Source organism: Mustela nivalis (assembly GCF_964662115.1).
Source record: "Mustela nivalis genome assembly, chromosome: 9".
Classification (NCBI taxonomy): Eukaryota; Metazoa; Chordata; class Mammalia; order Carnivora; family Mustelidae; genus Mustela; species Mustela nivalis.
Genome location: NC_139028.1, coordinates 110779421 through 110804949, shown reverse-complemented (window position 1 = coordinate 110804949; position 25529 = coordinate 110779421). Strand labels below are relative to the sequence as shown.

At 55.3% G+C, this 25529-nt stretch overlaps 1 protein-coding gene across 3 annotated transcripts; it reads right to left on the bottom strand.

The window, feature by feature from the left end:
* Positions 1–1746: 1746 nt before the first annotated feature.
* Positions 1747–25529, bottom strand: INCENP (inner centromere protein). 3 transcript variants are annotated; one of them, XM_082748108.1, is made up of 19 exons: positions 25191–25362; positions 21922–22072; positions 21422–21535; positions 19732–20531; positions 15618–15669; positions 15017–15071; positions 14831–14933; positions 13819–13870; positions 13259–13376; positions 13038–13172; positions 12511–12522; positions 8907–9016; positions 8701–8821; positions 8362–8484; positions 7193–7350; positions 6909–6993; positions 6609–6719; positions 5663–5813; positions 1747–4158 (listed from the first exon to the last, which is right to left on the bottom strand). In XM_082748108.1, exons 2-19 carry the CDS (start codon positions 22059–22061, stop codon positions 3944–3946), a joined length of 2655 nt encoding a protein of 884 aa, XP_082604234.1. In that variant the 5' UTR covers positions 22062–22072; positions 25191–25362; the 3' UTR covers positions 1747–3943. The 3 variants fall into 3 exon arrangements, with proteins under 3 accessions (XP_082604234.1, XP_082604235.1, XP_082604236.1); XM_082748109.1 differs by lacking the exon at positions 12511–12522 and having other exon boundaries at positions 25191–25529; XM_082748110.1 differs by lacking the exon at positions 12511–12522 and having other exon boundaries at positions 13026–13172; positions 25191–25375.

Below are 25529 nucleotides of genomic sequence, written 5' to 3'. Positions count from 1 at the left end.
CAATGTTGGCCTCATTGATGCAGGGAGAAAGTATTCTTTCCTCTTTAATTTCCTGAAAGAGGTTATGTAAAATTGGTATTATGTCTTACTTGAATATGTGGTTGCATTTACCACTAAAGTGACCTAGGCTAGAGTATTCTTTGTGAGATTTTTTAAAGATTTTATTTATTAGAGAGAGAGAACATGAGTTGGGGTGGGGGTGATAAAGGGGAAGCAGACCCCGCCCCCCCCCAGCAGGGAGCCCAACATGGGGCTGGTGCCCAGGACCCCAGACTCATGGCAAAGGCAGATGCTCAACCAACTAAGCCACCCAGAACCCCCCCTTTGTGAGATTTTAAATTCAATTTCTTGAATTTTATTTTTTATTTTTTTTAAAGATTTTATTTATTGTCGGGAGCCAGTACAGGAGGCCTACTATAAGAGCTGTAAGGGACTGACTATGATTGGCTGTTCATTTAGGTCCACTCACGCGGGAGGTGCAGGAGCACTGCGGTGATTGGCTAGGCGGGCTAAGCTGCCGGTGTATATATGCTTGAATGTACTTGTAGAGGGGCGGGCCCGCCGGGAGCCAGGCCGCGCCTCGCCCCGCCAGCCGCAGCCCGGACCATGGCAGCGGCGGTGGCGGGCGCCGAGGGGCGGCGCACGGCCCTGGAGGCGGCGGCGCCCGAGCTGGGCGGCGGGAGCTGCGTGCTGTGCTGCGCCAGAGGGGGAAGAAGATAAAAAGAAGCCATTAAAGAAGTTTGCCTCCACGCGTGTCTCCGTGTCGTTCTTGCGGGCCGAGAGCGACAATTTATTTATTTGACAGAGATCACAAGTAGGGAGAGAGGCAGGCAGAGAGAGAGGAGGAAGCAGGCTCCCCGCTGAGCAGAGAGCCCGATTCGGGGCTCGATCCCAGGACCCCGGGATCATGACCTGAGCCGAAAGCAGAGGCTCTAACCCACTGAGCCACCCAGGCGCCCCAATTTCTTGAATTTTAAATTGATATTTTAAATTCGAATTCTTTAAATTCAGTTTCTTCTTACAAGTTCAATTTCTTTCATAAGTAGGGCTATTTAGGTTTCTATTTCTTCTTGAGTGAACTAAAATAACTTGGATCTTCCAAGGAATTTGTGTTCATCTAAATTGTCCAATTTATTACAAATTGCTTGTAATATTCTGTTGTTTTACTATCTATAGACTTTATACTGGTTTGTACCTCTTTCATTCCTGACAATGGCCATTTGTTTCTTCTTTTTCTCCTGATCAATCTAGTTAGAGGTTTATGATTTTTTTTTTTTTTTTGAGCTTCTCAAAGACTCAGCTTTTGGTCTAGTTAAATTTTCTCCATTATCTTTCTCCAGTGCCATAGATTTCTGTTACACCCTTGTTCTGTCCCTTCTTTTGCTTTTACTTTTATTTGGTCTTCTTCCTCTAGTTTTTTTTTTTTTTTTTTTTTTTTCAAATATTTTATTTATTTATTTGGCAGGTAGCGAGAGGGAATACAAGCATGGGGAGTGGGAGAGGGAGAAGCAGCCTTCCCGCCGAGAAGGGACCCTGATGCAGGGCTTGATCTCAGGACCCAGAGACCCTGATCATGACCTGAGCAAAAGGCAGAAACCTAATCACTGAGCCACCCAGGTGCCCTTCTTTTTCTAATTTCTTAAAGTGGCAGCTGAAGTTATGGATTCAACACCTTTTATCTAACAGACATTTAGTACTATAAATGTCCCCCCACATACTGCTTTGGTTGCATCACAAAATACAAGGTCAACACACAAAAATCAATTGTATTTCTATATACAGGAATGAACAACTGGTAACAAAAATTAGAAAAACAATACCATTTACTGTAGCTCCAAGAAAATAAAATACTAAGCTGTAAGTTCAACAAAACTTGTACAGGATCTGTATGCTGAGACCATGAACCACAGACGGAAGCCCCAGATGCAAATAAACAGAGAGATAAGACATGTGACGGTTTAGAACACTCACTATCATATGTGAATTCTCCCCAAATTTATCTATAGATTTAATGTAATTACAATCAAAGTCCTAGCAGGGCTTTTGTATAAATAGGCTCATTCTAAAATTTAGATGGAGAGGCAAAATTGATGGACAAGTCTAAATAATTTTGAAAAGGCAGAATAAAGTTAGAGGAGTCACACTAACAGATTTTTAAGATGGATACAAGCTACCGTAACTTTGATGATGTGGTACTGGTAATAGGAGAGACTCACAGATCAGTGGAAGAGAACACAAAGTCCAGACATAGACCCATACAAAAACGGCTAACGGACTCTTGACAGAGATGCAAAAGAAATTCAGAGGAAAACAAAGTCTTTTCAACAAATGGTCCTGGAACCACTGAACATATAACCATATGCCCCAAAACCAAATACACCAAAAACATAATCCTCACGCTTCAAAAAAAATTAACTCAAAGTAGATCATAAACCTAAATGTAATATTGATAGAACTATAAAACATGTAGAAGAAAATATAAGGAAAATCTCTGACAACTGGGGCTAGACAAAGATATAGAAGATGGGACACAAGTTCAGTCCATAAAAGAAAAATAGTTGATCAGTCCTAGGTAAAGACACACTCGCCAACGGACTCCACACGTTTCTAGTCCAAGAGCATATGGAACCAATTTGAGCTGTGTGCGGTATTTGAATGAACCATCAAATGTTATCTGTTTTTTAAAATGGGTGGAGTCCTTTTGAACTTCAGTCTATTGTGTATGCTCACTATTTCCTCATTTTCAAGTGCTCTTGAATTTAGCCTTTATTCAAGGGGGTCAGCAAAGCAGGGGTCCTAGAGCAGGGGTCACCAAACTTCCTGTAAAGGGCCATCGTATTTTCAGCTTGGGGGGCCATAAGGCCTCTGTTAGAACTATTTAACTCTGCCCTCAGCAGAGCAGCCGGAGACAACAGATATTTGTTTCTATTAGGTGGGTTCCAGTGAAACTTTACAAAAACTGCCTGAGGTTTCATTTGGCCCATGAGGCCATAGTTCACCAACCCCTGTCCTAGAGGCTGGAGCAGACGAGAAGGAGCTGAGCAGGCAGCTCTGGGGCACAACCACAGCCGCCAAGTGTCAAGCACTAAGCAATGAACGAGTAGCTGCCTGGACTGTTGGAGAAACCTCAACAGCTTGAGAAACCTCAACAGCTTGCAAGCACTGGTCCCAGCGTGGTTTCCGGAGACATCTTTCTAATCAGAATTCCTGCTTTAGCAGTGTGCACACCTTGTCAAGTCCTTTGACTATCCATGCAGCAAGGGTGGAGCCTGTGGGGCTAGGTGGCAGAGCTGTGTAAAGAGCCCAGTCCTCGTGACCTCAACCTCCACGTCTTTCCCACTGAACAAGCCTCCCTTTACAAGCAAGGAGCTCCCCAGAAAATAAGAAAGTAGCTTCACCTGCCCCATCGTGCAGGTAACTGACTTGAGTCTCAGCATTGCCCAAGGACAAAATCAGAATCACCCACTGCGTCAGCATCTTGACATGGGAGACCCGACTGACCTGGAAGCACAGCCCAGAGAAGAAAGAGTGCCTTGGCCCCCAGCCCACCAGTGGCCTGAGACACGGGGCGGCAGAGCCAGGGTCCGGGACATTCTGCCAAGGCCCCCCATCCCCACAATACCCACAGCAGGCTTGAAGGAACAGACTTTATTATTCTAGCTCTCGAACACTAGAGGCTAAAATTCCGCTGAATTCTACCAACCTATTTACAGAGTGCTGTGTGCAGGCCAGGCGGGGCTGGGCTGGTTCTCCCCCAACCCCCAACCCAGTGCAGCCTCCAAACAGGCCTGGGCCCCGTTCTGCCTGCAGCACACAGAGGACATTTATATACACACGGCAACCCCCCGAGACAGAACACCAGGCAGGATGGCACCGAGCGACAGAGGGGCGGACAGGCAGACACACACACAGGGGCTGAGACCGCTGAGCAGGCCCGGGGGCCTCAGTACTTCTTCAGGCTGTAGGCCAGGCTGCTGGGGACCCTGGCACCCAGCAGGGGCGGCGAGTTCCAGACAGCAGAGCTGGTGCGCTTGTGGTAGCGGGGTTTGCTCTTTTTGAAGATGTCCTCCAAGTCCAGCGGGAGGATGCTGCCAAAGAGCTCGAGCAGGTTCGGGGGGTGGTAGTATTGGTGGATGATGGCCTGGCTTAGCTGAGCGCCTGCGGGGGGACACGGAGGGTCAGGTCACTGCCTTGGGGCTCCTCGTGAGTCTCTCCAACGCCCGGCCCCTTGTCGCCTTCTCCTTCTCCGCCCCAGCATGCCCCCAGGTCTGCCACACTGGCTCCTTTCTCGGGGCCCTCGTTCCCTGAAAATGCTCTTCCTGCCTGTGCCCACTGCCATCCTCTGGCAGCGTCACCTGAACACGGGTCCCCAGGTGCTCACGTGGGCCAGGCCCTGGGTCACTGCATGACCTCGTTATCCCCACAGCCACCTGGGAGGCCGCTCCCTCATCCTCCCCATTTGATAAGGGTGAGACTTGCCCAAGGGCCCACGGCTAGTGACTGGGGGGAGCTGGGGTCCGGAGACCAGTCCAGCTCCAGAACGTAAGCACATACTGCCATCCCCGACCGCTGTGCTCGGGTGCTTCTCCCCCCTCCCCCGACCACTGCCACGTCCCGTGGCACAGGGAGCTCACCAATGGGGCCCCTGGGCCAAGGCTATGGGTGGCACACAGCCCTGTTAGGGGGTCCCTGGGGGAGGTCAGGAAGTGAAACATGCGCCTGGCACTTATAAACACTAACTCACTTCATCCTAAATAACCCTTCTCAGCAGGCATCACCCCCCTTTCACAGATGAGAAAACCGAGCCAGGTTAAGCTGGTGAAGGTCAAGCACCATTAGGGGCCCCTCGGGCACGCTGACCCCCCTGCCTGCTGCCACCTCCCAAATGACCTGATATCAGACGTTAAGGAGACTAAATCAGATTCTAGCCAACATGGAGTTCAAGCAAGGTGACACCAAAGCAAGCTGTCTTCTGGAGAGAGCTAACCCCTATGGGGCTCTGGGCCCTTCTCTCCCGGCAGTGTGAGACTGCATTCCACCCTCAGCCCAGCTCAGCTCACTTGATAAAGTGCCCACGGTACGCACGGGCCCCGCCCCTTTCCCAGTAGGCCGTGCACCCCAGTCTTCAGTGGCCTGGTCACCCTCACCCACGCTCCTGTCTAAACATCGCAGCTTGTCTACTCCGGGACCATATCCTGCTCAAGCGTCCCTGCCTCAGGTGTTCCCCAGCTGCCCGGAACTGCCAGCTCCAGTTCTTGGGGTGCTGCCTAAAACCTGTTAGCCCATCTGGGTGTTACTCCTACCCGAAGCTGCTTATTTGGGTCTACCTCCAGCTGGCCCATTGGGTAGGGCTCCAAGGGGGGGGGGGCACAGAGCCAAGCGGGAACAGCCAGCACCAGGCCTGCGGGCAGCCAGCCATAATTTAACTCATTTCTTGAGAAGAGAGGCGCCCCCCACCGTCCCCAACTGGTCCTCAGATAAGCCCACTGGCTATACAGTGCCCGCCCTCCCCTGGCACATCCCACAGGCTTGTTGGGCGAGTAGCCAGCCCATGGGTCCAAGAGCCTCCTGGCACCCACAGCTGGCAGGCCACTCTGTCCAGGATCCAAGATGTCACAAGAGAGGACCTAGGTCTCCTGAGGAACTCTGAAGCCCTGCTTACCTCTGGCCCAGGTAGGGATAGGCTTCCGGGGATGGGCCTCGTCATCAGTGGAGTCGTCGCTATTCAGGTCCATCCCGTAGTTATCTGGGTTGATCTTGGGGGGCGGCCTGTGGCCCTGTGGCGTCATCTGATAGGAGGTACAAGCTGGAGACTGGAGAAGACGAACATGGCTGTCAGTTCCCCGGGCCCGCCTTCTTGCCTCTCTCGCCGCCGAGGGCCGCTGGGGCTCTAGTCAGCACCTCTCATTTCGTGGGGAGTAAGATAGGTTCAGGGGCTCACTTTTTAATTTTAAAAAAGTCATACCACAATGACTGTATCTTCCCTTTCCTTTCCTTTTTAAAATGTTTTTTCCATTTTATTTTATTTTCTTTCTTTTCAGTACTCCAGAACTCATTCTTTGTATCTTCCTTTTTCAAGTTAAAGTGCTTTGCAAACATTCTTCCTGGTCAGTGTGTCTCCGGCAGCCAGGAATATCCCCCTGGGAACCCCAGAACTGGTGCTTACTTTAACCATCTGTTATAGATGAACATTGGGCTCAATGCATCCTCATAAGCTATACTGCAATGAAAACCCTTCCACGTACGTTGTTTGTAAGAGCATTATACTGTTACAAGGGCTCGTTACAGAAATTCTAGTACGAGGGGCGCCTGGCTGCCTCGGTCGGTTGAGTGTCCAACTCTTGACTTTGGCTCAAGTCATGATCTCTCTCCTGTAAGGGTACCTTTCTTTTACATTATACTCTCTAAAAGAATTTAGTTTCTTCTTCTTTTTTTTTTTTTTCTTTTCATAACAAATTCTACTTTTAAGAGTAAGAAAGTGGTAAAAACAACTGGGCCACCTGTATCCTTCCTCCTTCTTCCGGTCCTAGTACATAGTCTGTGCCTCCAGCTACTGGGAAGGGAAGGACCAGGGACCAGAGCCTCTCCACTCGGGTGCCCGGCCTCACCTGCACATCCACAGTCACATTCAGGCCTTTGCTGGCCGCCGCCGCCGCCGCCCTGGCTTTCCTCTGCTGCTCCTCCTGCAGCCGCTCCTCGGCCAGGCGCTGCTCCTCTTCCTGGGGCGCGCGGAGGCCGGTGTCAGAGACCAAGCGTGCAAACCGCGTGCAAGCCGCGTGCCCTCGCCCCCTCCCCCACGCCAACCCCACACAGCCAGGCAGGCGAGGCATCTGCTGGGCCGGTGACCCCCAGGTCGTCCTGGAGCTCGGCACGGACCCCACAGGAGCCCCGGGCCCGCTCTCCTTTACCTTCTTTTTCTTCTCCTCGAGCTCCCTCTGCAGCCGCTCCTTCTGCAGCCGCAGCGCCTTCTCGCGCTCCCTCTCCTGCAGCTCCCTGAGGACCAAGCGAGAGCCTGTCAGGGCAGGAAGCCGAGTCCTGGCCCAGTTCCCAGTACCAGAAGAGCCTGCCCTTTCGCAGACCCCAAGTGAAGGGGGCAGCCACCTCCTGGTGACAGCTGCGCGCGTCTCCCTTCCACACGCTCCCAGAAAGCAGGAGGCGGGAGGCCTGGGTCAGCAGGGCGTGGGCCCCTCACCTCTCGGCCTGGAGCCGCTCCTGCTCCTGCCGGCGCTCCTGCTCCCGCTGCTGCTCCCGCTGCTCCGCCAGCCTCTTGGCCTCAGCAGCCCTGCGCAGCCGCTCCTGCTCCTCCTCCTTCTTCTTCTGCAGCTCTTGGTGCCGCCGCTCTTCCTCCTCCTGTGAAGGGAGAGCAAGGTCGGGGGCCTTGGGCCAGCCTCCGGCCGGCGAGGAAAGAGGACTGCAGAAGGAGCGAGGACAGTGTGGGCAGAGCGCTGCTCCCTCCCAGCGGCGAGAGCCCGGGCAGAGCTCCACCAAGAATCACCAGGAAAAGTGCCTGGTGTGCAGCAGCAGAGCCAGCAGTCAGGGGCAGAGACCGGAGCCAGACCACCCACCTGCTGTCTGAGCCCAGCCAAGCGGCTTAAGCTCTCTGGCCTCGGTTTCCTCATGAATAAACGGGGACAACAGTAATACCCACAACCTCAGGAAGTTGCCGAGTTCATACACCGAACATACTTCGGTGTCTGGCATGTAGCAGATAATAACTAAACTGTAGTTATTTGGGGCACCAGGGTGGCTCAGTGGGTTAAAGCCTCTGCCTTCGGCTCAGGTCATGATCCCAGGGTCCTGGGATCAAGCCCCGCATCGGGCTCTCTGCTCCGCAGGGAGCCTGCTTCCCCCTCTCTCTCTGCCTGCCTCTCTGCCTACTTGTGATCTCTGTCAAATAAATAAATGGAATCTTTAAAAAAATAAAATAAAATAAAAAATAAATTATAGTTATTTGTACTTAACCCCTAGTGACAGATTTGGGTTCCCTGTCGTTCATCCGCACACCAACCCTATCAAGTAGATACCACTGTTACCGGAAGGACCTGAAGCCCAGCAAGGTCAAGTGACCTGCCCAGGGTCACACAGCTGCCAAGTGGCAGAGCTGAGACTGGAAGTCTGGCTCCAGGGTCTGTACGCTTAACTCTCGAACTGTCACCTCCACAGCAAACGGGAGGGAAGTTCCTGTCACCATCCACGTCTCCCAGGCATTTGCTGAACCTCCTGCGGGGCTGAAGCCACGGGAACCCCCAAGACCAGCCCAACCAAGTGGGGTGTGCCCAGCGGTGCCGGGGGACTGAGGCACATGCCAGCCTTCCCCTCCCTTCCTGAAGCCCGAGCCCGGCGGCCCACCTGCCCTCATACCTGCTGGAGCCTCCGGAGCCGCCGCGCCTCCTCCTCCTGCTTCCGGCGCGCCTCCACCTCCTCCATCTTCTTGGCTGCTGCTTTCTTCCTGGCTTTCTCCTCAGCCAGCCGCTCCTCCTTGGCCTGCAGAGCCCACCCAGATGTGTCCATGAGTACACCCCTCCTCAGTCAGCCCTGCAGAACGGGCGCCGAACTCTGTGCCCCCTGCCCCTGCAAGACATGCTTGCTCCCCACGACCCAAGGGAGGGGCACCCGGAAGGCCCCCCCCCCACCCTGCTGGGGCCCACCAGGGTGCAGCCCAGCCCAGAGCGCAGCCACCCACCAGCCCGAGGCTCGCACCTTCTCAGTCTTCTCGTCGATCTGAGCAAACTTCTGCTCAATCTGCTTCTTCTTCTCCTCCTTCATCTGCTCCACCCGCTCCCGGGCCTGCAGCACCTTGCGGAGGCGCTCCTCACGCTTCCTGCGGGCACAGGGCAATGGTGGGGAGCCCAGCCGAGCGGAGCCGAGGCCAGGGCCGGGCCGGGGCCGGGAGGCAGAGCACTTACAGCTTCACCTCCTCCAGCCGCCGTCGCTTGTCTTCCTCCACCTTCTGCCTGCGGAGCAGCTCGGCCTCCTCCTTCCGCCGCAGGTTCTCGAGGCGCTGCCGCTCCTTCTCCTGGGGTGAGGTGGGGTGGGGTGGGATGAGGCGGGGTGGGGGGGTAAGTGAGGCCCTGGTGCAGCAGGGGTGCCCCCCCAGGCCCCTGCCAGACTGCTAGAGAGGCAGAGCTGCCCCCAAACATGCCTCCCTCCCCAATCAGATTGAAGTCTGCACAGTCCTTCCGGGGGGCCCTAAGGCCTCCTGATTGCCCTTGACTAAACCCTGCCACATCGCAGCAGCACAAAAATCGGGCTCAAAATTGGATCTAAGTTCTGATTACAACTATGTAAAGTGCACTTACGAAGCGAAGGAAGGGTAAGATCAGGAAGAGACAGACAGCTGTAGAAATTGCGGTTAACGTTCTACACAGGGCATGGTGGGTACACAATGTTCATCTATTAGTACTAGGCTATCACTTTTATGCTATGTGTACACACACACACACACACAGGCTCTTTTGTGTTTCTCAATATTTGAAAAAAATGGAATACAGCCAGATGCTAACAAAGATTACTATAGGCTGGGGAGATAAAATTAAGGATGGCAGAGTCTGTGATACAGGAACATTATGATTTTTGCCACTTTTTAAAAATACTAGTTGGTTGTTCAGCAGAACAGTGCTGGGACCCTCCTCCTCCGCGTGCCCCGAAAGCCCCAGAGGCACAGCAGGGGCAAGCACAGGTCACAGGTGGGGACACGGAGCACTCCCTGGCCAAGGACAAGAGTGGTACTTGCTCCCTGCCGGCCAGGGCAAGAGGGTGGTGGCTGGGACCTGGACCCCTTTCCTGCCTCCCATCAGGGTCTCTCACCTCGGGGCTCGGCCACCCAGAGGCCCCTCTCCCTGCATGAGGGACTGTCCATTTCCCCTTGGCCTCTGCTCCTCACTGCAAATTTCCCACCTAGAAATCTGCGCCCAAGGTAATACGGCCCTAAAGATGGAGAGCAGGGCTCCTCCCGGTAGAGAGCAGACACTCCGCGCGGCCTCTCCCACTCAACGTGGCCATAAACGCCTGCATGGAGCAGCTGTGTGAGGGCTATGCGGGCAGACAGAGGGGGAAGAGCAGGCTTCGGAGCATCGCCGAATCCACAGGAAGTTTATTGTTTTTCCTCTCATCTAAACTCAATGAGGTCTGAAACCCCAAAGGGCCCTGTGCAGTGCAGACAGACAGAGTGTGGGAAAGGCCCTCTCGTTCTGGCTCGGGGTGGAAAGGGGACGTCTAATGCTCAGAGTATGCAGGAAGCCCGATCTTGGTTTGTCCTTTTCTTCGTCCTCTCATGGCCCAGGCCATGAAAAACCCTGTGACAGTGGGGACAGCCGCAGTTAGAAGAACCTGCAGCGTCAAAACCCTGAGGGAGGAGAAGCTTCCCCTCCCTACTGCGGGGCTGTGATCCCGGAAGCTTGGGACAAGGCTGCCTCTCCCGCCCAGCAGCTGACTCCGGATGCGGCCGTGGAAGCACGAGGCATGGCAGGGTAATAAAGCCTCAGCTTCCTGGCTGGGGGGCCGAGAGGGAGAACGCAGAGACAGGAAACGTACAGTATGGATGGAGAAAACAATACTGTCAGGTTGTGTGCGAATGCCAAGGCTCAGCTGCGAGGGGCAAACGCATACACAGGACCCTGACTATCACACTGCTCTTCTAAAAATGTTTCGACAGTAGTCAGGTTCTTGAGACAACTGGCAAAACAGAAAATCTCAGCAGACAGAAGATCCAGAAAAAAAGTAAATTGGGAATTTGAGAGCTCAAAATACAGTAACGGAGATTAAAAAAAAAAAAAAAACTCAGTGCCTAGGTCCAAGAGCAGAATGGCAAAGATAAGCAGTTATCAATAAACGTGAAAATAAGTCAATGAAACGCCATCTGATCCAAACAGAGAGAAAAAGCTACTGAAGAGAAACGAATGGAGCCCAAAGTACTGTGGGACACACAGGAAGGCCCGCCGCCTGCATGGGTGTCGTTGCCACCCACGATGGAGAGAAAGGACGTAATACTAAAACTTTCTTAGCAACAGTGGCTGCGAACACTCCACATTTGGTCAAAGATGTAACCCTGCAGGTTCAAGGTCACCCAGGCAGAAGTCAACTCCCATCCCCAGCTGTCCGGTGAGGAACACACCTGGGAGGCAAAGTTCACGTGGTACCTGGAGCACCCACCGCCCTCTGTTCCTGCCCCAGGGGCTGAGCAGACTCCTGCTTCCCACAGGGCTCCGCAAAACCAGTTTTGTTCTGGAAGTCTGAGTGCTAAAATTGCCAAACACAGGTCAGGGAAACTGTTCTGGGCATTGTGAACTTTATAGGAGAAAGCAAGAATTGTCCGTGTCATAGAATCCGTGTGTGCCTTCTGTCCCATGCCTCCAACGTGGGCTGGGCTGTCCCTGCTCCCCAGAGACCGCACTGAGGCCAAGGCAGCAGGGGAGAAAACCAAGCTTGTTGAGCCCCTTCTGCCTCCAGGAGCCTCAACCAAGCATTCTCTCTGCCTTTTACTCAAAATCACTTCGTACCAAGCCCTGTGCTGGGTGCTTGGGACACAGGACTTTGGCACATCCATTTCTATGAAACGACCTTGATCTCATTCTGTAGCCAAAGGAAACTCAGCCAAAGGTTAGGAAAGGGGTCCGAGGTCCCTGTGACCCACTTATGCCCACTGTCTCCGAACATAGAAACGGCCCACCGGCCCCAGATGCTCAGCTGAAGGGGACCAGCTTCCTCGCAGGAGAGGCAAGTTCAGGGCCTACCTGTCTAACTGCTGGGAAGCCCCCTGATCTGTCTAGCCCGAGGCCCTCTGCTAAGAGGTAGAAGCCCTCCTAGCAGTAGGCCCTTCAAAGCACCAGTGGGAACCAAGGAGACCCCAGGAAGCCAAGACTCCAGGCTAAGCCGATCCTGGCTATCTGGGCCTCCTTCCTCAGGACCCGTGGCCCGGCTCAACTCTGAGGTATCTGGGAAGAGAACAGCTTCGGTGGCCTTCTCTCCAGAGGCTGCTATTGGCAGTTCCACTGCTACGCCCACAATACTCAGCCTTGAACCCTGGCTTCCCCCATAGCTCCGCCCCTCAGGGCAGTAGCGAAGGTCTGTGACCCAATCCATCTTGGTGGCTCTGGGGACCAGAGACAACCTATCTGTTCTCTTCACAGCCCCAAACCCTGAGGGGGAGCCCAGAGCTGGGGAGTAGGGAGGGAGGTGCTGTGGGGAAATCCAAGCTGTGGCCCCCGCCAACGGCCGCAGGCCGCACCCCCTCTGCCCCCCTGGCTTCAGGGAGGTTCTGAGATCAACGTCCGTCCTCCCGGGAGCAGAGACAAGGGCAGAGAGGATGGGGCCTGCACGGGGAGGGCACCCGGAAGGGCTGAGCGTCTCCAGGCAGCCACCCAGCGCCTCCGGCTCCCCCACCCCCTCGGCCGCACCCCTCCATTTCCCAGTTAGTGCTTCTACACACGCTGGTGGGTTTGCAGGAGGAGGGCTAAGCAGGTAAGTGCTAGGGGGAGCTAGGTTACCGGGACAGGAAAAGGCTTTACTTACAACGAAGCTGCACTGTGGGGAAGAGGAGACAAGGAAAAAGCCAGGAGTTAATGGCAGGCTGGGGGACGCCCTGAAAGCCGGCCACCCTCTTGGCCATGCCAGCATCGGTGTGGGGCCCGCAGCTCTCCTCAGCAGCCTCCCGCCGCCTGCCAGCTCAGCAGCCCCCATCCCCAGCGAGCACAGCGTCCACGTGTGTCCCTCACCTTAACTACTCAAGCCCCCAGAGTGGGCGCGGGGATGGATGGTCATGGCCATGGCCAGCTACGCCACTTCTACTACTTCTCAGCCCCGCAGCCAAGGCCCGGGTATCACGGGCAGCCAACTAAGCCTCTAAGCCGAGGTGCAGAGCCCAGGGAGCAAGGACAGTCCTCCAGTGGCCATAGAGGAGGGAGCTGGCCCTTGGCCAGGGCCAGGTCTCGGCTGCCTTGGTCCAGACCCATGCTCCTCCCGGCAGCCGAGGGGACTGGAGCCTCCGGCCGCACCAGCCGGCTGGAGCAAAGCTCGGCCAGGGCCACCGGCTCCCTCACCTTAGGGTCCATGCGCAGGGGAGTGTTGCGCTTGATGAAAGATTTCATGACGCTGCTGCGGGGCGCCGAGGTCGGGGTCATGAGCATCTGGTTCCTCTGCACGGTGTGCAGGAAGGTCCGGAGGGGCCGCACCACCTTCGGGAGGGGACCAAGGTAAGGACAAGGCCGCGGGGGGGCAGGGCACCGAGGGAGGGAGGGAGGGTAGGCAGGCGCCTGCTCACCTTGCTGGCAGGGCAGGGCGGGGAAGGGGTCTTGCTCCTGGGGGCCTGCAGCTCCTCGTCCTCCAGCTGCGGCTCCTCCTCCAGCTCACTGACCGCCTGCTTGTAGCTGCGCTTCCTCCTGCCGCAGCGGGGCGAGAGGCGCGGCGCAGGGCTGAGCCCAGGACCCTCCCCAGAGCCCCAACCTCACCCTGTAAGAGGTCCCCCATGAACAGAAGTGGGCCCAGCACAGGGTGCCCGACTAAAAAGCTCTGCTGAGGTGGGGTCTCCCTGACCAACTCTCTGCTGCCCAGAGGAAGGGAAGTGGCCTGTCCCAGGTCACACAGCCAGGAGGGTGCAGAGGACAGGGTCTGGGATCGGGTCATCCACTCCCGGACCAGGTCTGTGTCATCGCAGTGAGCCAGCTCCTTCATTCAGCCAGAGTACTAGGCCCCCTCACCTCCCCGCTGAGAGGAAACCGAGGCCCCCAACCCCATGCCCACCCTCCCGAACAAGGACTCCAGGTTCATGCCCCTCTGGGCCCTTCAGAATTGTTGCCTGCAAGGCCCTGACTGGATGCAAACCTGACACTCTGGGGGCGCTCCTTGGGGCCATCTGCTTGGTCAGTCTTGGGCTCTGTGAAGAGAGCAATTTTGGTGAGGCCGCAGGGTCAGCTTGGAGGGGCCAGCCCCCCCACCCCCCGCCCCAAGCAGAAGCCACGGCAGGGGCAAGGCTCTCTTCCTGGAAGACCCCAAGGTGGCCAGTGGCAGACACCATCAGCCTCAGCACCGAATGGCCTCAAGACATCTGGGGACATCCGGAGCCCAGCATGCTATGCCCTGCCCGTGGACTCCCTCACCCCCCAGCCTGGCCCTGTGACAAGAACGGCAGGACAGTCCTATCGAGGTGACCCCGACCACGTCTCTCCTCCAACACTGAGAGTTGGTGGGGGTGGGTACACTTCAGGAGCAGAAGCCTGTGGAAACTGGAAACTCTAACAGACCCCTCACCCGGCTTCGAAACCGCACTCCTCCAGGGCCTGTGGGCCGGGGCTGGCATGCCGGGAGGAGGGAAGGGCTCCTCACACGCGGTGTGGGGGTAGTACCTTCTGTTTCACTGCCCAAGGAGAACAAGCATCTCCCCCTCCTGCTTAATACTCTCCCCCAAAGGGACCTTACAGCTCACCCATGGGCTGCAGGGCTGGCACGGCCCTTGTCCCTGACCCCCGCATAAAGCTGGGAAGCCATGTTCAAAGACCTCATAGTTCTCATGCTCTTCCCACCAAGAAGACATAAGCCAGGCCTTGGACGCCCGTGGCAGCTAGTCTGGGGGTGCCAGAGCCCAGAGCTCTCCTGTCCTCTTCACACAGGGGACCCACAAAGGTGAGAAGTGAGCCAGCGGCCAAGACATAACAAGGCCAGGTGTTCACGCCCCAGCACAGGGTTCCCCCCACTGCCTCCAGGAGGGGGGGCACAAGCCTCTGACAGACAGACAGAGTGAGGCCAAGGCCACCAAGGCCAGCATGGTCCTGGTCTCGTGCTGGAGCTGGACCAGCACGCGGCCCTGGAGCTCACGTACTTGGCAGGTCAGACTCACCTTGCTGCCCTTCAGAGGGCGTTTCCTGGCCACCAGCCACAGGTCGCGAGCCAGGTGTGCTAATGGCAATCTTGGTGGCACTGCGGGGCGCGTTCTTCAGGACCTGAGGGAGAAACCAAGGCTTTGGGGTCTCACCTGGGACTCCCAGGCCCTTGAGCGCTCCTCTCCCTGGCTTGCTCGTCTTACCTCCGGTTCAGCTGTCTCCACGGGCTCAGCCTCCTTGCCGGGCTTCTGCTCAGGGCTGAAAGCAGAGCAAGAGGCATGTGGGACGCGCCCAGCCAGCCTGGGTCCTCCTCACAGGAGCCCCTCCCTACCCCATCAGATGCACTGGCCTGGGTCACAAACCCACAGTGCCAGGCAGGCCAGGAGGACAGTAGCCAGAGCCAGCAGCTCCCTGGAGTGGCTGCCGCCTGGGCCGACGAGGATGGTCAGCTTCCGAATTCAGCTGCATTGGGGATGTCAGCCCCTTCCCGGCTCTACCCTAATCCCGCATGTCCCAACAAGCCACTGTCTCTCGTGTCTTGTGAGGCCACTTTTCCATTCACAGAAGGGCCAGCAGACCCGTTGGATTTGCCGACCCATGAAGCCCACGCCCCTAGGATAAGGCTTGGAAGAGTCAAGGCCAGGCCAAGGCTGACAAATGTGTGCGGCTACAGCCATAGGCTGTCCCCACCAGGAGGGAAAGCTCAGGCACAGGAAATGCTTCTAGCCTGGAGCTCACGTACACAGAAATCCATGTACCCTGCCCAGCCCTGGAAAGGTCCCCAAGCCCTAGAACTGAACTCACCCAACTTTCTGGGGCACCTCAACATTCAGGAGCCTCTCCAGGTAACTGTGACCTGAGGGGAAAACAAATGAACAAATGATGCCTCAGAAACTGGCCAGGTGCCACTCCAATAGGCCCAGAGAGCCAGGTGCTGGTTGGGGCTTGGCTTCCCTTCACCAGACCCAGACCCTCTCCACTCCAGAGACCCCTCCCTTCACCAGACCCAGACCTTCTCCACCTCAGAAACCTTTCTCTTCACCAGACCCAGGCCCTCTCTACCTCAGAGACCTTTCTCACTAAACACAGACCCTCTCCATCCCAGAGACCCCAGCCTTCACTGGGCGCAGAGGTCCTGAGCACATTCTCCCTGCTCCTAGTGCCCTCAGTAGAGCTGTTGGCGGCTTATGTCTCCTACTACTCCCTAGCTGGCAACCTGCCCATCTGAGGGCAAGTCTTGGCTCCTTCACAGGCCTAGGAGTATCTAGTGACTATCTGATTCCAGGCCCCCAACATCCAGCATGGGGCCCAACAAAAAGCAGCTCATTCATTCAGCAATTATTCTTTGAGGGCCTACTATGAACGAGGCCCTGAGCCAGGCCCTGGGGACCCAATGGTGAGCAAAACAAACAGAGCCACTCTCCGGTCTATAGAACCATAAACGATGCAGTGAAAGACGGGTGGTAAGTGTGACGACAGGAAAGAGGAGAGGATTTTGAAAGACTATAAGGGGGCCAGGACCTGAGCTGGTCTAGGGGCTGGGACATGAAGGAAAACAAGGACACGACGGGGCAGGGTTGGCAGGGAGAAGGATGTCCGGGTCAGTGGTTCCCAAAGCGTACTCTCGGATCCCTGGAAGTCAAGTGCCCAACCCTTTCAGCCAGGATCCGTGAAGTCCTGTTTCCATTGCAACACAGAAACAATTTTCCCTTCTCACTATGCTGGGGTTTGCCCTGAAAGAGCAAAAGCAATACTAGGTGAGACTGCTGGAGCATGAGCGCTCAACGGAAGTCACGAAACCAGCTGTATGCCATACATACTCAGCACAGAAATGTTTCCCTTAAGAATGTCCTCAATGAAGGAGTAAAAACTATGAATTTTATCAAATCTAAACTTAAGTGTGTGTCTTCTGAACCCTCTGTGTGGAGGGTGGAAAGTCTGCACAGTGCCCTCTGGTGCACAGCCATGTCTCTGCGGAAAGTGCCCATGTTTAAGTACCCAGCTCAACTAGCCACTTTTTCACAGAACTATTTTTCATTGAAAAGGCAACTGGCAAACCATGGCTATTCAGTCTTGGATAGTTGGCAGTACCCAAGTACTGCCACTCCAGGGAGCTGCTGGCTCTGGCTACTGTCCTCCTGGCCTGCCTGGCACTGTGGGTTTGTGACCCAGGCCAGTGCATCTGATGGGGTAGGGAGGGGCTCCTGTGAGGAGGACCCAGGCTGGCTGGGTGTATCTTAAAAAATGAAGTGAGCCTGTCACTTAATATGAAACAATAAATATTTGTTGCCAACAATTCAAAAAACAAGGCCCCCCCAAAAAAGGCCAAAAATAGAATTTTGAAAATATGTATGCACTACCATGAGCTTCATAGCTTCCCAATACCTAAAGACTTTTCTGGTAAGATCAGAAAGCAAATATGCTCCTTTTGAAGAAACAGATGATAAAGGGTGTCGACATTTAGAAGATCCACATAACTCAGTAACACAGTATTATCCAAATGATCGATGCACGAGGCTACAAAATCAGACATGGCTAAAAGTTCCATTCAAAGTGGAAGACAGACCAGGGTGGGACCAAGGATAGTTTCTGATTCTCCACTGCAATGAGCTTCTAAGAAGCCACCACTTGTGTTAAGAATGCACAACATTATCTGGAAAAAAAAAAAAAAATGAATGTGCACAATTATCTGAAAAGACTTTTAAAGTACTCCTCTCTTTTCCAACTACGTATCTGCGTGGGGCCAGATTTTCTTCATAGGCTTTAACCCAAACAACACAAGCCAGCAGATGGGAGTACAGAACCAGATGCATCTTTTCGAGCCACACATGCAAAAGATCTGCAACACGTAGAGCGTGCCCAGTCTCCTCCTTACAGTTGTTTTAGAAAAGAGTTACTTATTCTATTCATTAAAAAAAAAATCTAACATTAATAGACAATGGGCTTTTTTTTATATCAAAGTATTGAATAATATTCTTAATCTTTACTGTCGAAATAAGTAATAGGACTACAGAGAATATAACATTCAATAGTACTGAAACATTTTACATCCCTCAGATTTAGTTTCTAATATGGTAGCTATCAATGGAAAGAACCCTCATCATCAGAAGCTCTTTGGGGTCCTCCATAATTTTTAAGACTGGAAGCAGCTGCTTAGACCGAAAGTTGAGAGCTGCTGGTCTAGGCGGCAGGAACAGCACCTGCGAAGGCCATGAGGCACGAAAGGGAGGACTTTCCTGAGGTGACGCTGAGAGGCAGTCGAAGCGAGGCCAGGCAGTGCCCATGGGCATAAGGGAAGGCGGGAAGAAGAACAAAGGGCTGGAGCAGCAAACTTGAGGCACGGAGAGAAGAGCAGCAGGACCCTGCTTCCGGGAGTGTAGCGGGGCCTGGGACAGAGCCCGCCCGCAGTCACAGGGGGGGTCTGCTGCCACCTGCGGGGGCCAGCAGCCTTATGGCTCCCCTCCTCGTCTCCCATCCCAGCTCAGCGCTCGCTGAGGGAGCCGAGGGATGAGGAGACACCACGTGATGCACCTTCCGCCAGCGCAAGGACTCCTCTGGAATGTTAAGTCCCATCTCCATGCCATTCGGGCCTCGGGCCAGGTGTGGTGGCAGGGAGAGGGCATCAGTCCTGGCCAAGGGACGGATGGGCTGTTCCCCAACACAGCGGTGGTTGGGGGACCCCAAAGAGGAGCCTGGCCCAAGGAGCAGGACCCTCCAAACACGCTGAAGCAGGCTCTGCCTAACTACGTCCCACCCCCCGACCCCCCACGCCATCCCAGTGGCTCCCTCTGGCCAACGCGCACCAGGCCAAGAGCGCAGGGAATGAATGCCCCTGCCCGGCAGCCCCTCGCCTCAGCGCCCCACCTGACTTCCAGGGGTGCCCCCCACCCCGCCCCCGGCAGCACCAGGCCCCTTCACGGGCAGGCCTTCCTGTCTCACTTCCCCATGAGCCCGCTGCAGGCATTTCCCGCACCTCCAAAATTAACAAGCCGCACTCAAATCCTGACATCAAGGCTGCTTCTGGGGGAACACAAACTAAGACAACCCCCCGCAAGTTGCCTGTCAGCCAAGCCCCAGAGCCTAGGCATCAGGAAAGCCTCCAGGAAGCCTCTCTTCCTCACTGCAGCCCAATTCAGGTCAAGGTCAGCCTTGCCACACCCAGATGGAGCTTCAGGAACACAGGCCTTCTGCGGTCTTAGGGTTTAAGACTGACAGAGCTGGTACCCTCCCCTCGCACTAAGATGGGGTCCAACACTCAAGGCAAGTGTTCTCACCATTCAGCGGACGGGAAAACTGAGGTCCTGAGAGGGTGTGCCCAAAGTCACCGAGGCTCTGTGTGACTCCAGGGCTTCACTGTCAGGTTTTCCCATCTCCCTCCTTCCCCTCCTCCTCCCACGTCAAGGTGGACCAGCCCCGCGCTCAGAGTGTGGAAGACTTGTCTAGAGTCTCTCTCCCACCCCCGTCCCGGCTCTAGAGCCTCTGTGGGAAGAAAGTGGAACACACTGGCTCTGGATAAAAGACCTAGGTTTGAACCTCAACATTGGCCATTAATCACAGGGACACTGTGGCCAACCTCCCTGGACCTCAGTTTCCGCATCTGTAAAATTAGAGTGTCAGACAAGATTCGCGCTCTCCAGTATGGGAGCCACTAGTTTAAATCTAAATTAAGTAAAATGTAATAAAACTAAAAATTCAGTTCCTCAATCACACTAGCCACTTTTGGGGGAGCTCAACAGCCACATAGGGCTAGCAGCAGCTATGGTAGGGGACAGCAGACAGGGCACATTTACTCGGCTGAGAAAAGCTCTAGGGACAGCGCCTTGCTAGATGGTTCCCCGGAGCTCCTCTGGCTGAGCCAGGCATCAAGGACCCTCCACGGCGCCCCGACCCGCTGCGGATCCCCACGCCCCAGACTCACAGATGATGCGGGCCGAGGCCGTCGGCTCTTCCGCCGCTTTCTTGCCAATCCTTCTGCTAGACCTGCGGACGGGTTTCTGCTTCCGGTCCACCAGCGAGTACTTCTCGGCCAGCGACACCTGGCAGCCAGGGGAGGACGGCGCGATCAGGCTGCGCCGCACTGACTGCGGGTCCACGCGGGTGCCCGTGGGCGTGGAGCAGTTGTCCGGCAGGATGGGAGCCAGCACCCGCTCCTGCCACGGGGACGCCGGAGAGCCCGACAGGTCCTGCGGGCCCGGAGAAGCCTGCGCGATCCTGAGCTTGGAGGCTGACCGGCTGGCTCCGACCCCTCGGCCCTTGGGGTCCTGGGGTGTGGCCATTAGGGAGGTCACGGTGACAGATTCCAGTCTCCCGGCCTCTGGTTTCTTGGGGGTTGATTCCTCTTCCGACATCGAGATGCTAGGGGAGGCAGGAGCTGCGGCTGGAGGGGACGGAGCCCCGGAAGGCGACTGGGCAGACTTGATCCCGCGGAGGTGCTGCTCGGCGCTCCGGCGCTCGCTGACGCTGATCTCCACCACCGGCACCAGCTGGCCCTCGGCCGGGCTGTTCGCGGGCTTCTTGGTCAGCGCTGTGGGAGACTCGGGGCTGGACGAGGGGGCAGCGGACGCCGCGGTGGCCGCTACCGCTGCGGCCGCGGCGCGGGTCATCCGCCGCAGGACAGAGCCGTTCTCGCCCACCACCGTGGCCAGCTTCTCCACCTTGTCCTTGCTGCGGAGGTGCCGGGAGCTCAGCTGGCTGCTTCGGGTTTTTCTGCGGGACAACCTGCCGGAGGCAGCCGGAGCAGAAGCTGAGACAACCCCACACGGCAAGGGGCACCCCACAATCGAGCAGGGGCACACCCATCTCCCCAGGAGCCACTAGCTTGCATGGAGTATGACTCAGAGGGCTGGCAGGAGGAAGACCAAGGCCAAACACCAGCAGAGACCGCCAGCTGCTCCTCTCTGAGCCTCAGCCGCCTTACCTATAAAGCTGGGACAATGCCAGACCGGTCAGAACTGCTGGGAAGATTAAACTCACACAACGCTCCCGCTGACTGAGATGGCACTGTGCCACGCATCTAGTCATGCTGAGCTGAGGAGCTCTAGTCATGCTGTCGCTAAATCCACAAGAAGACTCTGAGAGGCGGGGACCACCCTCCTCACCTTAGAGACAAGCAAACTGAGGCTCAAAGGTAGAAAATTAACCCAGCCGAGAAGGGGCAGAGCTAGGGTGTGTGCGTGAGGGACTACCTGACCCCAAGACCCAACCTCTCTCCCCCAGGACTCTGCAATCCATAGTCATTTCCATGGGCCTCATCAAACCCAGCAACAGGAGGAACCCTGGTGCACACCTCTGGTTCCTTGCTCCCAAGCAGAGAAGTTTGGATTCTCTTTTTTCTCCCACCTCTGGAAATCCTTCCCATCCCCCAAGACCCAGAACACACACAAACACACACACACACACACACACACACGCACACTCTGGACTCCACAGTCTAGGGGTCTTCAGTCACGCTTTATTTCCCTGGGACATTCTACCCCTCAGCATGGCCCTCATGGTATCCACCACTACCCCTGCCGGCCTCCGCTCCCCATGAATGCCCGCGAACCAACGCCTCCCGGCGGGTGCCAAGCCTCCACAGACCCCACCTGCCCAGCTGACCCTCCTCGCACCTTTTCCGGATGGGGTCTCTGTTTTCATCCTGAACATAGGAAACCCGTCTCTTCTTCCGTCGGTTCTTCTGAGAAGGTGTTTTGGGCATCAGCTCAGGCTCCTTATTGAATTCTCTGTTTGGTACAAGGACAATGATGTTCGAAGCTGCCCCAGAACCACAGGCTCCCTGACCCAGCCTGGCCCCACCCCTTTCCTGGCAGTGACAGGTTGAGCCCGGATGACCCACACCAAGCTTTGCAGGCCACATGCAAGCCCCCCGCCAGGCATTCGGGGCTTCGTCCCAGAGACACAGAGCGGAGCAAGGCTCCCAGGCGAGCCTCTGCAGCCCCATCCTGAGGCCCAGCCCAGGACCACCTCCCCTTCTTCCCATTATCCTAGGGGAGCCCCCAGCACACCTTGCACTCTGGAGGGAACCCCGGCAGCCTGTCTTGCGGGTCAGGTAGGGATGAAGGCTGCTGTGCTCCCAAGGCTCCTCCTGCCAGCACACGCCTGCCTTTACCTGGTGAACATGCGCTCGGCCTCCTCCTTGATCTCTTCCAGCCACACCAAGTCCTTATTGTCCACATTGCAGATGAACTCCATGAGCTTCTGGTCGCATAGCTCCAGCAGGTGAATGGGCCCTGGGGCTGTCGACCCCATGGTGGCGCTGGCTGGTGAAAGCGAACAAGAAGCCCAAGGGCTCAGGGTTGGGGGCTAGGACCTCCCCCAGGGGAAGAGCCTGCCAGGGCCCAGCTCCCGTCCTCAGCCACAATCACCCAATAACTGAATCAGATCCCCTTCCTGCTCACAGCCACCCCCACAGGGGCAAAGTCCCAAATGCCAATCCACTAACCACATTTTAGCAAAAAGGAGGGCCCCCCTTCTTGCTGTTCAAATGCCTTCCCAGCTGACCCCCCAACCCCCGGCCCACTATCCCCTTAAGTCCACACTTCCCAGCCAATTCCGGTAGCAACAGTCCTTACAAGTGGCCTTTTCTGGGGCTTAGAATGACAAGACATGGCCAACTGCTTTCCTGGATCAGGGAGAAACTGCAGGCAGCACAGGGCCCCTCTCTACCTGCACAACCTCAGGCCTGTGGGCTCTCCTCTTACTACCTAGGGGTGAGCAAGGGCTAGACACAGCCATCCTGAGCTACACACAAGCTGACCCTTGGCATCAGGCCAAAGAATATCAGCTCCAACAGCTTCTTCAAAAGGTCAGTGAACAGAGGGTTCTGCATTCCACGGGAGTTGGTAAGAAAGTAGGGGTTCAGAAACATGCTCCTCTCCAAAGAGCCCCCTACCACCTTCTCCCTTAAACTGAAATGCCCTAGAAATGAATGAGAGAGAATGAGGGGAGTGGATAAACAATGTCTTAATTTTCAGAAAATACAAAAAACACACAATCAATGTCTCTTCATTTCTAAAACAAACCAGCAACTCAGGTATCCTCCTTAAGGCTCAGTTATAAAATCATCATCAAAGCCCCAGGCCAGGAAAAAGTGTTCATTACAGTCACAACAGGCGCTCAGTAAACATCCTTACAGGGGAATGAATGAGTGATGGACATCAGCCATCATAACAGACGGCATGTCTCCTGTCTCATGCCACGACAATGACCCACCACCCTGATCTACACCCCTAAAAGCAAGAAACTGCAGAGCTCAGCCTCCCACTGAAGATGGAAGCCCCTGGTTGGGACGTCTGGGTGCCACAGTCGGTTAAGTGGCTTGGTTTTGGCTTGGGTCATGACCCCAGGGTCACTCTGCCCTCAGCTGGGAGTCCAGAGTTTCTCTCTCCCTCTGCCAGTGCCCCACTCTGCACAAGTTCTCTTTCTAATAAATAAATATTAAAAAAAAAAAAAATTGAAGCTCCCAGAAGAAGGTTCTAAATCACTGATCCCTTGACACCTCATAGAGCTTAACACCAGGCCCTGTTGCAGCTTCACAAGACTTCCTGGGGTCTGATTTCCAGGGCACTCTAGCCTTTGTTCCTCAAGCAAGATCTGTCCTCCGTCTGGAAACTTCTGTCTCCGATTTGTACCTGCATCTCAGCAACACAGGAAGGACCCGACCACCACCAAGATCCCATCTATAGATTTCAGTTCTCTGCAGGGCACTTGGGTAACTGTGTATCTATCTGTTCACTTACTGCCTGTCTCTGCCCACTAAACATTTGCTCCCCCACTTGTAAGCCTTTGTCTGTCTTGCTTGCAGAGGAAAGCCCAGAGCCTGGCACAGTGCCTGGCATAAACGGACTACTTATTGAATGAATTAATTCATCTGTCAGTTCTACACCTAGAAATAAACATCCTATAGGTACCTCTCCGCCCAGGCAACACACAGGGACACCATTCGACACAGGTTAGGATACGCCATACACAGGTTAGGCTCCTGCTCCTAGATGCCAGGAGCAGCCCTAATCAGGGTAGGGCCAGCTAGGAAGGACTGCAGAAGCTTTGGGCAGTAACAGCTCTGAAGCCAGCCGATCACAGGCATGGCCTCTGTGCTGCCATCCCTCCCCTCAGACCCTCTGTCCCAGAGCTCAGCCCTGGCAAACTGCAGGACCCCAGTTCCAGGCCAGGAAAGAGAAAATTGTTTAAACAAGCCAAAACCAAAGGTTCGCTGAAGAGATACAGCAAGCAACACTATACTATCTTTTTTCTTTTTTAAGTAATTGTTCAAAATAGAGTTGGTGAGAGCTTCTTTCACAACGTGCAAAAAAAGTGTTTATTTAGGCTTCTTCCATGATAAAGGTGGTTTGTTTTTTGTTTTTTGTGGTTTTTTTTGAGACCTCAGCTTGGCTCTTTAAAAAGGGTCACTGTAAGTTAGAACAGAGAGATGACTCTAAGAAAGGATCAGTGTACCACAGAGGCTCCTGGAAAGAACAGTAAGAAAATCTCTTCTGCCCGTGAAGAACCTGTGTGCACAAATCAGGGCAGCCAACATCCCACCAAGGGAGAAGGGAGCGCACCTTCCTCTCCCAGTGCTTCCCTCACACCACCCACGAGACAGGGGCCCGTTTATTGAGGTGCAGGAAGTGGAGCACTTAACCGTCTACCACACCTCAGCGATCATAAATAGCTGCTCCCACGTACTGAGCCCTGCCTCAGTGCTCAGGTAGAGCATCATCCCATTTACCGCCCACCATGATCTCAAGGACACCCGTGTGCAGATGAGAAAACTGAGGCAAAGAGAAGTCGAAGTCCCCCAGTAAGTCAGGGGCGGGGCCTGGATTTAAACCGTGCTCCTGACCAAAATCTATGCCGCCGGCTCGATTTCAGTCTTTGAAGGGTGGGCGCCCGGTTTGGGCCTGGAGACCACGGCGGCGGGATGGAACCGAACCGCTCGCTGACTGCGAAAGTCTTTGCGGAGGGACAAATGAGGGGCGGCCCTGGCCTCCGGAAATGGTCAATTTAAAACGTTGCTTAGCTGGTGGGGGAGGTGCTGAGCGAGGGTTAACTGTACAGAAATGCCATTTGGCATAATCCCGGGTTGGTGTGCGTTTCATGTGCGTGCAGGTCAACAAAGGGTCTCCAAGCACAAAACAAGGCACCCGACCGGAAAGGGGGAGGAATATTATTCTTTCGGAATCTGATGACCTAGGAGGAGGATAAGGGGTCATCTCAGGCCCCAGGACCAAGGCAGATCACCTCGCCACTGAAGAAGTGGCCCGTGCATTTCCAGGCCGCGGGGCGAAGCGGGGGGTGTCACACCCCCGGTCCGGAGTTGGCGAGAGGGTAGAGAACCGCCAACCACCCCCAGCCCCGCCGGCCGCCCCGCGCACTCACTCGACTGCACCGCGTCTGCTAAGGGCTGCTCCGATCCAAGTCCGGCGGCCTCCCTAGCAGAGCCCCCCGCCGGCCCAAAACTCTCGGCTCTGGGTCTCCAGGGCTCACCGCTTCGGAGACGCAATGGGGCCGCGCAGCGCGGCGAAACCTCCGAAATTTCAAAACTGAAGATTCGACCAATCCCCGGCGAGTTTGTCTAGACGCTACAAGACTCTAAGCCAATCAGATAAGAGAAAGCGCGAGCCCGGCCACCTATTAGCTACGTGGGTTGGCAGTCTGCGGGACTAAGGGGAGGGGAAAGGAAGGGCTGAAACTTTAACCTGCTCAGCTTCCGGGAGC